The sequence below is a fragment of the Gopherus flavomarginatus genome, chromosome 4, assembly GCF_025201925.1.
Source record: "Gopherus flavomarginatus isolate rGopFla2 chromosome 4, rGopFla2.mat.asm, whole genome shotgun sequence".
Lineage (NCBI taxonomy): Eukaryota > Metazoa > Chordata > Testudines > Testudinidae > Gopherus > Gopherus flavomarginatus.
The window spans coordinates 147,894,292-147,909,101 of NC_066620.1; the positions used below are offsets into that span (position 1 = coordinate 147,894,292).

At 38.3% G+C, this 14,810-nt stretch overlaps 1 protein-coding gene across 1 annotated transcript in view; it reads left to right on the plus strand.

Moving 5' to 3' along the window:
• MDN1 (midasin AAA ATPase 1) overlaps positions 1-14,456 on the plus strand; it is a 171,553-nt gene extending 157,097 nt beyond the window's left edge. The window contains exons 89-102 of the mRNA XM_050949353.1: positions 5-318; positions 624-785; positions 1,324-1,425; positions 1,586-1,787; positions 2,728-2,904; positions 3,590-3,750; positions 5,270-5,359; positions 7,143-7,258; positions 7,943-8,117; positions 9,024-9,097; positions 9,204-9,318; positions 10,371-10,434; positions 11,628-11,770; positions 13,544-14,456. Of these exons, the coding sequence (XP_050805310.1) occupies positions 5-318; positions 624-785; positions 1,324-1,425; positions 1,586-1,787; positions 2,728-2,904; positions 3,590-3,750; positions 5,270-5,359; positions 7,143-7,258; positions 7,943-8,117; positions 9,024-9,097; positions 9,204-9,318; positions 10,371-10,434; positions 11,628-11,770; positions 13,544-13,732 (2,084 nt within the window). The 3' untranslated portion in view covers positions 13,733-14,456. The remainder of the gene's footprint in view (positions 1-4; positions 319-623; positions 786-1,323; positions 1,426-1,585; positions 1,788-2,727; positions 2,905-3,589; positions 3,751-5,269; positions 5,360-7,142; positions 7,259-7,942; positions 8,118-9,023; positions 9,098-9,203; positions 9,319-10,370; positions 10,435-11,627; positions 11,771-13,543) is intronic.
• The last annotated feature ends 354 nt before the right edge of the window (positions 14,457-14,810 follow it).

A 14,810-nucleotide genomic window follows, 5' to 3' on the forward strand; every position in this document is an offset into this window, starting at 1 on the left:
TCAGAGGAAGAAAATCCTTTTGAGATAGAAGAGAAGCCAGTGGATTTAGATGAGGCTGAAAATGGGGAAGATAAGGATGGAGAAGATACTCAAGATACAGACAGAGATCCAGAGCCAACTGAAGGAGGCACCTCTGAAGATAAAGCAGAGGGTGAAGGTGAAGTGGGGGAAGAAGCTGATGACCAAGAAGAAGGAAATACAGAAAACTCTGAGGAAAATGAAGAGGAGGAAACACAACCACTGACAGAAGATAAAGAATTGTCTGAAGAGGAGAGAGAGAAAGGGATCCCAGCTGCTGACCAAGGCCTTCAACCTCAGGTTAAAAAACATGTTTTTACTTTATATGGATAATCAAATTTCTTTTAATAAAATTTAGCAGAGGAATTTCCCTTTATTTGAAGACTAACAACTTTAACTTCTCCATTAAGAGGCTTGTGATTTTTTTTCCTGTGGCAGAAGTGGCAGAAACACTTGAACAAAATTCCAGTGATATTGTGGGAAAAATATTGATTTCTCCACTGAGATAAAATAGACACTGCTTATTTCTAAATTAGCTTATGTCACCACGATGACCATCCCCCTACATTTTTAGAGTGCTAGACCTGTATTTCATATTACTTCAGGAAGGAGAGGATGAAGATACTCTGGAGAAGGATGAGCAGTTACCTGAATCTGTAGAGAGAATGGAACATGAAGCTCATGGGCAGACAGGAGAAGAAAATCTGCAGAGTGACAGTGCTGTTGAGCTGGCTGGAGCAGCTTCAGAGAAGGACCAGGCTAAAGAGGTGAAATAAATGGAAATATCTTAAATGGGAATCTAACTTCAAATGTGTCTGTGTGCTTCTTTTTGTATGTCTAGAACAGAGCAAATACTCTTTAAACTGTTATCTGAATGTGTATGTGCATGTACTAAATTTAAATACAGTTAGGAACAAATTACAAGCAAGAAACAATATTAGGTTTCTCAAATTTGAATCTGAGTTTATCTATATGAATTTATCTGCAGTTTCTTCAGATAACTCCTAGGCAGTCGGAGGTGTTTGTTTATGCTCATTCTTCAGCCATGGAGTTGTGTATTATCTGCACACTACAAAAATAGCACATATATGCAAGCTCTTACTTTTATTCTCCAGAACTCAGTTCAGCTCAGCAATAGCTCAGTTGTGTAAGATGAAAAGCTATCTCTGTAGTCCCAGTTAGTGTCTAGTATTTTTGTACAGTAAGTGCTAAAGCATTTATGCCTAGTCTTGCAACGACTGTTTTCTTAAAAGCCAGCAGAACAGCAGGTGAATATTTTTTTCCTCTTGGCCTTTTGTCTTTTAGGAACATGGGAGTGGAGCTGCAGATGCAAATCAAACAGAAGGCCATGAATCCAACTTAATGGCACGATTGCCTTCTCAGAAACAAAGCAGAAAAAATACACAGGTTGATTTTTCTTGTAAATTATAGTAGTAAAAATTAATTTCTAACATGCAATTCCAAATAGCCTAGACTAAATTTCTTGTTGTTTACTCTGGTTCATAATCTTTTGGTCGGATTTCAACTTCCTTATCAGAAATGCCTGGTGTTTGTTTGCCATTTTCAGAGTTTTAAGAGGAAACCTGGTCAGGCTGACAATGAGCGTTCAATGGGGGATCACAGTGAACATGTCCACAAGCGACTGAGAACCATAGAATCCAGCAGTGAAGCCAAACAGAATACAACCCAGTCTGAACAAAATGTGGAAGAAGCTGATGCGTTTGAACACATTAAACAAGGCACTGAATCCTACGATGCACAAACTTATGGTATGGTAGTGTTCACAAATCTTCAGAGATTAACTTCAGATTTAAACAGTGAACATTGCAGAATTGAAGTCAAGGCTCCTATTATCTGAAGTGTTTCTTACTAATTACACCATTTTGGCTTAGTGTATAGGACCAAAATAGTTTAAAGATTTTTAGCAAACTTTCATTTTTAATAAATTTCTTGGGTTTTTTAAATTTTTCAGATTTTTAAGTAATTGCTTTTTGCTTCTCTTTCATAATAAAATCACTGTTTCATTGGTACTGGTAAAGTTGGACACAATAGATAAAGCTCAAAGTTTTGAAAAGTGGCTAAATTCCATTTTCAAAAGTGACTTAGGTACTTAGGACCCTAACTGCCATTTATTTTAAGTGAAACTTAGGCTTCTAAGTGCCAGTCACTTTTAAAAATGGGACTTTGGCACCTGCATAAGTTTGAAACTTTTAAAAACTTTACCTTAAATCTCACTTTGTTTGCCTTGCAGTCTTAATGGTTCACACAACGGTGAAATATTCAGGTTTACCCAGCACGTGTTTTGTGTTTACTCCATATGAAATAAGTTGCTGGCTCTTTTAATGCATTGGGGTATTTTTTTTTTAATTTTGTTTTTTTTTGTGGGGAGGAGAGGTTGAGGGGTTTGAAAAAGCAAGAACTTAAAATCATCATCAGTTTAAGTAGATTAACACCATTAGTTCCCTAGCATAGCACAGCTCATATTATGCAATAATTGAGACAATAGCTCAGACTGATTTTTCCACCCATTCAACGGCTTCACAGATTTAAGTTTTACGTACGTAAAACCTTGAGAGAAAACAAAATAGAGGCTTCAGGTATCTGAAATATGATTTGTGTTTTTCTGTTAGAGTGCTGATATGGAAGAACCTCAGAGAGCAGAGGAGTTGTTCTTTTTCCTTTAATGTTTGTCCTGTTCCCTTTGTACAGATGTAGCTAGCAAGGAGCAGCAGAAACCTACTATGCCTCTTGGTGAAGAGAAGGAAGAGATGGTTTCTGAAGATACAGCCATGGAGACAGAAATGCAGAACAATGAAGATCTCAATGCTGTAGACACAGAGGAGCTGAAGCCAGAAGTAAAGAAGTCTAGTGCCACTAAAACCCTTGGTAAACTTTTCTTAAATAGCCCTCTCACTTCTCTTAAAGAAGTTCTATATAGATATTTCTGAAATGCCTGCTTTTAATGGGCTTTTCTGAAGCTGCGTCTGTAATCCAAGTCAGCAACCAGCATTAACTATTAAATTGGTTGAGTGGCAGAGTACCTTGCTACTCCCTTTCAAGACAATGGTCTCCAATCTTTTTTCACTTCCATAAAGAAGGCAAATGGTTTCCATTCAGGTGGGCAGACTGTCAATTCTTTTCATTCTTAACTGGCTTATAGATGCATTCCAATCTATGACAGGACCACACAGGTGCATGCAAAAAACCCCAATTTTAACAAGACAATTGGGCTTGAGGGGTGGGCTGAGTGGTCTCCTCAGATGCAGCAGCATAAAAGTGCCATTTGGAGAAGAAAATGGTTCGATGGGCTGAGTGGGAATGGAATAAAAAGAAGTGCACTGTCTCAGAGGAAACGGAGGAAGGACAATAGAACTGAGCTGCTGCTCAGCTGGCAGGAAGATGGGCGTGACTGTTGTCAGGCATAACTGCCCAAAACAGGAAAAGCTCCAAAGCACATTATAGACTTGGAAATTCTCTGCCCGGTGGAAGCCAAGATATAGTAGCCATAATTTAAGAACCTGTATATTTTAGTGGACAAGATGTTTAGTAACTCTGCCCTATGTAACTAAAGGGTCTGATGAAGTGGATTTGGAAATCCAGGCTTTCAACTCTGAGGAGGTCAAAGACGCTACAGCAGACAAACCGCCAAAGGAGCCAGAGGAGGAACCAGAAAGAAATCAAGACTCTACTGTACATACAGCCCATGAATTTTTGATGGACACCACGGTCCTGGTACTGTACCAAAAGCATCCCACTGCTGTTTTACAAAAGGATATGAAATAGTGAGAGAGAGAGAGAGAGAGAGAGAGAGAGAGAAGCTATGTAATGTGTCTTACAGCTGAGAAGTGTTCATTTAGAATGTAAATTCTTATTTCCTCCACTACTTGGTTACATCTGGGGTGTTCCCCAGTGGTTAAACACTCATGCAGAGGAGAAAAGGTGGGCAGGAGTGTGTGGCCTGCACTGATGGGTTGTGGGAGTTGTGCATAAGTGCCATTGGAATACCCTTAGTGGTAGGGAAGATTTCGAGGAGAATTGTGGTATAGGCTGTGGTCGTGCAATTTTTAATTAGCAATTCTCGTATGCTATGTGCAGGGCCAGTTTATGAAGGAGGAACCGTTTCAGTGTGATATTGCCGAAACCCTTTCATTTTCATTTGTTGTCTTACTATATCACAATTTCAGTTATTTTGGAGATAGGAAGAAGTGTATTTTGAAGTTCCTGTACATACTGGTAGTGTCAAATGACCTGCCAGTAAGAATGAAACAACATGATGAGAAGTGCTACTGACTGCAATGATGCCACATTATTGTGGTCAGAATAGTCTAGCTCTTTCATGTACAGGTGAAATGAGGAAACATACAGGTAGATCAAGTGATTAAAATAGACTAAAACAGGAAGCATCACTTATCTAAGCCCTGGGGAAAAGAGTTGAGGTCTCTCCTTGTTTTTAGCAAGGGAGAGGGAGCTGGGTCCTATACATACACATTCCCATTCCCCTCACACTTAACTTGCAGGAGATTACAAGAGAGATTTACAGTTCCTTGTGGGATCAGAAATTATCAGCACATTTCCAGTTCTCCAGTGATGTGCTGAATATTTTGTTTAAACAAAACTCAATAAAGAAAAATATATTTTAAACTTTCTAATATGAAAGTTTTAGAGATTATTTTAATTCCAACTATATAGCCCATATACTGTAGTCCTCTCTAAGGTTAGATGTCTGAGGTCCTGTTACTATCAGTGAAGACTGAAGAAATATAATTTAAGTTGTTATTTTAACAAAGCATGCATAAGCTATCAAACAGTGATATATTAGCCTGATAGGTGAGTTGCCATATTCTGTTAATACATTAAATAGAAAAAATTATTTGAGTCTACCACTAGCTGCTGAGTAAACTTTTTCTTTGGGAAATTTAAATAAATTGAAATAGACTGATTTTTCTTTTTACTGTCATTATTCAAATCGACGGCTTGACACAAGGCAACTTAAATTAATCATTTTGAAATTCAGTACTTCTAATACATATTCAAAACGTATGTAACAACCAATATTATGTTGTCTGTACAGAAGAACAAGAAGAGATAATAGCAATCGTGGAAATTTAAAATGAAAGCTAAACTTGATTTTCTAGGTATCTTAGCCATTATTATAACCCTCTCTGGCACTTACTAATTTTTTTATGATGCTGTAAGGATTGGAGGTTACTGATATGTGGACTATCTCCATTTCTCTTACATGTACCTTTAGCACATAATTAAAGATCCCGAAGAGTTGAGACAGGAACTGGAAAAGCAACTGGAAGCTTGGCAAACTCAGCAATCTGAAAACCCAGATGAGGTTAGTGATCTTAACCTGCCATAGGAATCCTTAATATGCATTCTTTCATATTGTAATCCTATTGAAGTCATGGATGAAGACTTACAGTCAGAATCTAATTTTCAGACAAAGCAATTTGAATCTCCCTCTGTCTTGGGTGGTTAGCTTGTCCTTTAAACTTCTTAACACAAACCTTACAGCTGGGCAATGATTCAAATCATGTTTCCAAAGCATTATCTGTAGTTTAGAGAAAGCTGCTTTGAACTTGCTCTGGTAATGACCTCTAAAACTCATAGTGAGAAACTTTTCTCTCAAACCTGTCAAGTCCTTACACATTGAATAGGTGACACCTGCAATTTACCAGGGTTACACACCACTTTACCTATACCAGTCTATAGACATTACTGCTGGAAGCTGCCTCCTTCATCTATGGTGTTACAGTGTCTGCTTTTAGGTTGTCTGATGCCAGAACTTCTTCAACTTGGCTGCGATTACCGCAGCCATAAACTAAATTGTATTGAAAATTACTCTTGATTAAAATTGTCATTATGGAGACTCCTCTTAATGGCAGTCACCCTGCTAAAAAGTGATGTCATTTTTCGCACGCAGTCTCAGAGACTGTGGGCCAGCAGCCATTTTGTTGTGGTTCTAGTTTAACTGTCAAAACATAATACTGTTTATACAGTGGCAATCGTAGTGGAAATGTTAAAACCATTTGGTGTAGGCTTGGAGGCAAGAACGGCCATTGGGCATTAGAATACTCTGACATTTAAAGAGAGGTTTTTAAAATCTAATGCTAATAAAGTCTTTTCTTTACAGCTGAGTTGACTAAAATAAGAGGTATCTGTGCACCATTTTCTGCTGTCTTGTGATGTAAGGACCCTGTCAGCAAAGGAAACTGCACAGGCAGATTCTCATGCCTAGGCAGATCCATTTGCAGGAGAGGTAGACAAATCTCTTCCTTACTAATCAAAGAGAAGCTAGTATTCTATCCCTTAGACATTTTTCCATACACATTACAAGTTTAGTAAGATTAATTTTAAAGGAAATGACACTTTTCTGTTTGTTAAGATTGTAAAAACTGCTCTTGAAAACAATGTATTTTGCAAAGTCATAGTGAGAGATTAGATACTGCTTGGTTCTCTAGCTCAAACCAGTTCAGAGTAACATGTTTCAGTAACACTTTCCTTGGTATGGTAGGAGTCATCAGAAAAAATAAATACATCTGCTGCCTCTTTCTAGATAGCAATGATGCCTAATGGTATGGGCCTTTTTCCAGGAGATCTGTTTAAAATTTCTTTTCCTTCTTTCAGGTCAGTAGCAAGTCAGCTGCATGGAAAAGCCACTTAGCTCCATTCCATATAAATTATGTCTTTATCAAGTGTAATATATTGGTTATTTATCCATCCACCAGTACTACTTCTTACCTCTGCCAAGGACTTTTCCAACTCCCAGATAGACTTCTCCAGTAGTGCCAGTATACTGCAAAGCACCAGTTATATCTCCAGTAACAGTATTATCAGCTGCTCAGCCTGCTGCATTGATTTGATTATTTTTTTAGTCTTTAAAATTTCAGCTGCACATAAGTACACTGTTCTGCCTTTAGAAGGCTTTCTCTTGAACATTCCACTGGAGCCCAGAAATGAGTCCTCCAACAAGCATTTCCCACTAACTTCACCTGAAGGACTTATTTTGTCCTATTAATGTTGTCCTCAGACTTGTGCTCTCTCCTTCAAGCTTTTCACAGGTTTTCCTTTGTCCGTAATGAATGTAATGAGTTTTGTCTCGTCTGGTACTGTTACAGGAAAAGACGGCAGCTGAGATGTGGCAGAGATATTTAGCACTGACCACTCCTCTTTCACAACAGCTTTGTGAGCAGCTGCGACTCATACTTGAACCGACTCAGGCAGCGAAGTTGAAGTAAGTCTTTTCTCTGTAAGGCTTTTAACCTCTTAACCTCTCATTTTTTGGGCCATGCACCTTTACAGCCACAGCTTGTTGCATTTGGGCCTCAGCAGTATCCTCTAATATTTGTAGTAACTGTTTCCCATATGCATGCACATTCATTTTATTTTTTAATTAGTACTCTTAGGTGATCTGATGACTTGCAAATGTGATGTGGTAGTGAAGAATTATAAGACTTCACTATCTTGAGTCTGTAGCTTTTTGAGATTTTTTTTTTCTTTTATACAATGCTCAAACTGATTTCAATGGAAGCTCTAGCAAGTCAAAATGATGTTAGAAGTCAAAATCTTCTCCACATTGTTCATGTTTTAGCTCCAAGTGATTCTGAACAAGTTTTAAGTCAAATAATCTTTTACCAACATTTTCAATACTGGGTACCAAAAGTCAGGCTCCTAATTCCATATTTAGGCACCTACATTAAAAATCTGTTTTCAAAAGTGCTGAGCAGCCAACTCCTAATGGACCTGAAAATCAGACCAATTTGTAGGGCCCTAAATATGGACATAAGAGCCTAATTTTAGACATCCAGTTCTGAAAAATCTTGGCCTGTGTTGCTGTGCATAATTACCAAATTATATAAACTATCATCAATAAAATGACTCTCCCCACTAATATTTTTGTTGGCTTCTTAACTATCAGAGGTGATTACAGAACAGGAAAAAGACTGAATATGCGCAAAGTGATTCCATATATTGCCAGTCAGTTCCGAAAGGATAAGATCTGGTTGCGAAGAACCAAACCCAGCAAACGTCAGTACCAGATTTGCTTGGCCATTGATGATTCATCTAGTATGATAGACAACCACTCAAAACAGGTAAGGCAAATAAAACCTTGGAAGGAATCTATTCCACAGAGTAATGATGAAGCAGTACAGTAGACAAGGTCTTTTTTATGATTGTATATCAGAAGAGTAGCTGATTTATTTCAAGAATTGTACTGCATGGAAGGTGCTGTTATTGAATAGACATAATTTAATATGTCACACGTAAAATATGAAGATAGTTTAAGCAGTTTCTAATCCTTAGTCAAACTCTACTATTAAAATATTTTGAATTGCAGCGTAGAATGCATATTTTGTGCTTCACTGGTAAATTAGTGACGTATTTATATATGTATAAAGTACAGAATTTGTAGTGAGTAAAAATGTGCACTCCCCTCAGTCTGATTATTGCAACATTTTTAATTTCTATTCATCAGCCTAAACTGTTAGTGTATAACATCCGATTTCAGGATTTCAGCTGACTGCAAATAGCACCAACATAATCTTTCTGTAATTCATGAATATCTCAAATCAGATTTTTTTGAATTTTTTGCTTTTGATATCGCTAGGTTTGTATGTGATATACACACACAAACAATTATATAAGGAAACAAATACTTAATGGGCAGTATTTAAATTTGATTTTACTAGATTATGAAAATGGCCACTTCATCTCAAATGGTCCCTTAGAATATGTGCCAACTGCTTATGCTAAACTATCTGTTCCACCTTCTATTAAGCTGTAACACTGAGTACCTTTCCCAGTCCTGTGGAAGAGCTCTGTGTACCTCCATAGCTTGAATCTCTCACCAACAGAAGTTGGTCCAATAAAAGATATGACCTTACCGATCTTATATTTCTCCTCTCTTACATCCTGGGACTGACGCGACTACAACAAACCTGTATACAGCAATACTTTTGATCATGTTGCTTAATCTTGATTAACTTCATTTTTCCTAGCTTGCATATGAATCCCTGGCAGTGATTGGAAATGCATTGTCTCTTCTAGAAGTGGGGCAGATTGCTGTATGTAGGTGAGAATATTTTAAGCATGGATTTATTTTAAGATTTTTAGAGCAAATTAGCAATATAGAATTCTTATTAAACATATTTTTAAAACACACACATACTTTATTTCAGCTTTGGTGAGACAGTTCAACTTCTGCACCCATTCCATGAACCATTCAGTGACCAGTCAGGAACACGGATATTACGCCTCTGCAAATTTCAACAAAAGAAAACTAAGATAGCTCAGGTATGCAAAAGTACCTCTTGGACTGCAGGGTTGCAGAATTTTTGTTCCAGACAAGACATTAACTGTATCATGGCATTAGGCACTGTTTGTGATTACATAAAAACAAAATACATGAATGGCAATTCATGAATGGCATGGCTGTTTCACTAGAGAACAATTTAAGTAGATAAGAGATAGGAGAGCTAAGCATCTTGTTGCAATAGTTAATACTCAGCAGTATCGCTTTCATTTGTGCTCTTCTCCCCTGATAGTCCCCCAGCTCAGACTGTATTGTAACCTGCATTTTTGGTACATGTGTTAATCCTACATTTGGATTTACTAGCATAACTTCTGCACTAATGCAGAATCCCATTTAAGAGCATGGGGGAAGAGTCCTAATTAAGTCCAGCAGGAATTTATTTTAGTGGATCCCAATTCAGTCTAAGATTTTGTCACAGGTATTTTTAGTAGAAGTCACAGATGGGATGTGGCAATAAACAATAAATCACAGAAGCCTGAGTGGGCTGGAGCTGGAGCACCACCACCCAGGGCTGACAGCTGGAGTCCTGCTGCTCAGGCTGAAATTGTGGAGGTCATGTGAAATCACAGAGTCCATGACCTCTCTGACCAACTCATAGCCTTAATCCCAATGGTGTATTAAGGCCAGAGGGAAGAAGAGAACTCCAGACGTGATTACTTGTTTATTTTAATTGACCAAGCACCGGGACTTGCTCTGCAGAGGATCAATTTACCAAAATCATTCTTTTGCTTTTGGCTGGTTCATGAAAAAGATCGTGTAGTGGTACCTTTTGGACCTTGCCTGGGTTTTCTCCTTGGTTGGACTGTCTTTCAGTTCTGGCATCCCTAATATGCCCTTACTGCCATCAAGAACAGCAGCCGTTGTATTGCACCCAGACAGCTCCTGCGATCTTCCACATTCAGTAGTAACTTCTATGAAATGTGGAAAAGTCTGATAAACTCTTTTAACCTGTTCATTTGTTTTAAAAATCTTTCCAGCATTAATGCATCTGCTTATAATTAGCTTGCTGTTCTCTTGTTTGTCTTCTCTGCAGTTTCTAGAATCATCAGCAAATATGTTTGCTGCAGCACAGCAGTTGTCTCAAAATATCAATCCAGGTAAGCACTTTTAAAATGCTAATTATGCTTGTTACCATGGGAATATAGCTCACTAAGGTCTTAATACAATATCTTAACTATGCTGTCATAGAGAAAAACTGCAAAGACTTGCAGCATTGAGATGACACTTTTCAGCACCATAGTCTTGAATGTTCAAATGGAATGTTTGGTTAAGAGGCTCTTTCAGCAATTCCATTTTTAAAAGCTGAAACTTTGCATAGCGTGTGCAGGACTAAGTAGCAAATTAAGCAAAACAAAGAAGATCCATTTGATAATCTTTCAAATAAAGCAAAAAAAAGATGTTTGAGACCATGTTTTGTGCTTCATTATCTCAAAAAAAAATTTATAGGCATTCTGTATAGACTTTTTGGGTATTTAGCCAAAAAAAAAAAAAAAGTTGTGTTTAGAAGCCGTTTATTGCACTCAAATTGTAACATATTTTATACAAACACACTGATTTAGGGCCTGACCCACCTCCCTTTGAAATCATTGACCTTCAGAAAGGCTCCCATTGATTTTCAGTGGAAATTGGATAAACCCCTTAGCAGATATGTGCAGTAGTCAAGTCTGCAGAGCTGGTACCTAATCTTTGAATTCCTTGTGCACCCTAAATTCCTGTCTCACTGACGACTGTGGTGAGCAAGGAATGCAAAACCAGACCTTTATTCACTAGTTTAGTTTTCCTGCCTGTTATCATTAATTATAGAGATAATGGCCATTTAAAAATTGTCTAAGGCTATGTCTACACTACAGACCTTACAGTGGCACAGCTGTACCCCTGCACCTGCACTGCTGTGAGATCTCCAATGTAGCCACTCTGTGCTGGTGGGAAAGTGTTTCCTGACGACATAGCGCTGTCCACACTGGCATTTTTGTCGGTGAAACTTATGTCAGTGAGGGCGGTATTTTTTTCACATCCCGACTGAGAAAAGTGCTAGTGTAGACAAAGCCTAATTCATGTCTCCAGGAGAGAAATTCTCTTTCCTGATCTGCTTGGGGTTGTAATTTAATTTTAAAAGTCAGAGAATAATAATTGACCACAACTTTGTTTTCTTGTGGAGGTTATTAGGGTTTTCCATTGTGCAGACGTCAAAAATAAATTGTGATAAAATGCAGTGGGTTTTTTTTTCAATTTAAATGAGTTGAAAGTTCTTATTTTTTGGCACTGAAAATATTGTTTTCCCTGTGCTTAGAAACCGCTCAGCTGCTCTTGATAGTATCTGATGGAAGAGGCCTTTTCCTAGAAGGCAAGGAACGAGTCACAGCAGCAGTTCAGGCTGCTCAAAATGCCAATATCTTTGTCATTTTTGTCGTATTAGACAATCCTAATTCCCGGGTGAGTGAGAGAATAATAAAACAGCATTCTAGTGCAGTGAATGGAAAGCTACACACAGTATTTTTAACTGTTGCCTTTGTAACTCCTTATAAAATTGGCTGGGAATTTATACCAAGATCCTTTTTTTTTTAGCTGTTGAACATTTGCAACTACAGCTGGGGTTATGCCTTTTGTAGGAGTCAACAAAGATATTTTGTTTAATATAAAATAATTCTTTGCTTCACTTTGCTGTTCACTATCCTTTACTGAAATAATTAAAATTTCATTCATGTGCAACATCTGTCAGTGCTCCCTCAACCTCTCTCTACTGTGACTCCTTATGTCATATTTGAAATTAGATTTTAAACTCTTTGGGCCTGGAATTGTCATCTTATTTGTACCGGGAGGCATCCAGCACAATACTATATGCTGTAAAGCAGGGGTCCCCATCTAAATGCGCCCGCGTCCTGGCCGGTGGTCGAGCATCCGCCGAAATGCCGCTGAATTTCTGCGGCATTTTGGCGGCGACGCCTCTCAATGACGCTGCTTGCCGCCAACAAGCGACGTCATCGAGAAGTGTTGCCGCAGAAATTCGGCAGCATTTCGGTGGATGCTCGACCGCCACCACGGTCCTTCGTCTAGCACCCGCCAGACGAAAAGGTTGGGGACCACTGCTGTAAAGTATTTTCTGTCGACTGTGCTGTTGAATTGCCTAAATCTACCATAAATTGGTTTATAGAAAAAATCTGCTGTAGTTCACTAGTAGATACTTAGTGAAAATGTATTTGTATTCTGATCGTACGCAAGGGCCCTGATTAGAATCAGGTCCCGTTGTTCTGGGTGCTGTACACAAATATAGTAACATACTATTGCATCATGAACAGTGTGCCCCAACTATTCACAAAGGTTCTGTCTGACAGAAAAGCGCCCAGTTTTCAACCCACAAAAGCCTACACAAGGACTCTTCCTTGTCCTGGGCTAGTCTCTCACTTCCTGGCAGAGAAGGTGTTGGGAGCACCTCTTGTTGTTGTTAAATAACTCCAACCAATTCACTGTTGACTGACCCTAAAAAAGTAATTCCAGGGTGTTTCTAACTCCATAGATAAAATTGTGAGCATGATTTGTGCCTCAAGAAGTGGGCAGGAGAGGGCAGAACTGGGACTTTCCAATACAGTTGGTACTCACGTACTTTACAAGAAATTATTTCCTTAATTTGCACTTCTTGCATCCCCAGTGATGGATGCACTAAAGACTCTGAGATGATTTATTATTATTTAGGGACTGTCATCATAAATTTTGGCTAGAACAAAAATAGCTACTAGATTTCTAAATTAAAAAGTTGAAAGCAAAAGGAATTTGAAAGAGCTGATTTATTCCCCCTCAGTTGTGAATTTCTACCCAAAGAGCTTTACAGTTTTAAAAGTCAGATGAAGGACATGTTCAGGGAATGACACAACATAAAAGCAAATTGATCCAGGTGGTGGTAGGTTCATGTCATGTTAGTCTTTTCTCTTTCCTTAGCATTTATTTATATGTTTGTTTAATACTACAAAAGCTTAAAGTTTAGTCTACTTCATTCTGTAATTCTATGCTCAGTACAGTTTTAGGACTATAATCATATTTTTTTACCCCCAGCTTGTCATACCTGTCCCTGTTTGACTTCTTTGAGGGGGTGGCATTTAGGGTTTTATTTTAAAATATTTTTGCCTTTAATTGCCCAATGTTGGGGAAATGTGTTTGAAAAATTGGATAAATGGTACCTACAGTCCAGTCATCCCTTCATCTCTTTTACAGGATTCCATCTTGGACATTAAAGTACCTGTATTTAAAGAGCCCGGAGAAATGCCTGAAATCAGATCCTACATGGAAGAGTTCCCATTCCCATTCTACATAATCCTCAGAGATGTGAATGCCCTCCCAGAGACTCTCAGTGATGCGCTGCGACAGTGGTTTGAACTGGTGACTGCCTCGGAGAGTCTATAGAATTTACAAAGCAAGTAAACCTCTGATTGCTGCTAAATTACTTAAGTGTAACTGCATTTCATCAGTGATTTTATGAGATCTCTCTATCCAGGATTTACGTGCAGGAACTGCCTTCTGATATTCAGACAGCCTAGAAAAGAAATGCTTTAGGTGTGCTCTCTCCTATTTGCTAGTGCAGGAGACTATGCAATGGTGAAAGACTGTACTCACTTATTTGCCTATCCCTATAACAATGCAAACCTTCTGCCACCACTGTTGTAATTTATTATTTTTAAACTTTATTTGGAATGTTCTTATCATTGAAGGGGGGAAGTAGTCTTGTTTCTGGGAAGGAACTTCTTGTATTGGAAGAACTTGAACAGTGTTGGAACTGATTTAGCTGAACCCGTGGTGGTGGTACATGTGGGTGGGGAAAGGATGGGTTTACACAACCAAAATATAAGTACTTGAATACTTAAAAATTTGTGTTTTGTGGTTAAACACATCCTATTTAATATATGTTGCTGGTTGTTGGATAATGCCTGCAGGGTGTTTTTATGAAACATGCCATGATATGATCTTCCCTGTATTATCACTTTACACTGTGAAGTTTGCCCCTCTGTCCAAGGCAGACATTAAAGACACATTTAGTCAGGTGTCTTAAAGATTGTACATGACTTTTTTCATTGCAAAAGCTATGCATCTTATTGTCTGTACTAATAAAAAGATGTACCTCTGTTTGTAATTATGGTGTCCATTCTTTGTCATTTGATGAAGCAAAAATAGCTATGCCACAGAAGTAGTACTTGGTGCACATATAATGCTTTACATTTTCAGAACATCATACAAACAGTCCTCAAATCATAGAAGTTCCTAGCTTGCATAACTTCACAGGTTTCACTTGTTCTGGACTGTGAGGGGTTGCCAGATATGTGAGTTCTTATTGGTGGCCTCATCATCCTAAACATTCTAGCAGATTTAAGCTACTTGACTAATGCAAATCTGCTGGGAAGCTAGTTTAACTGGCCCCATCAGGATTTTTCATGCATAAGTGGAAACTCTGAATACTGAAGTGCTGGCTCTTCTTCACAGCCAGGTG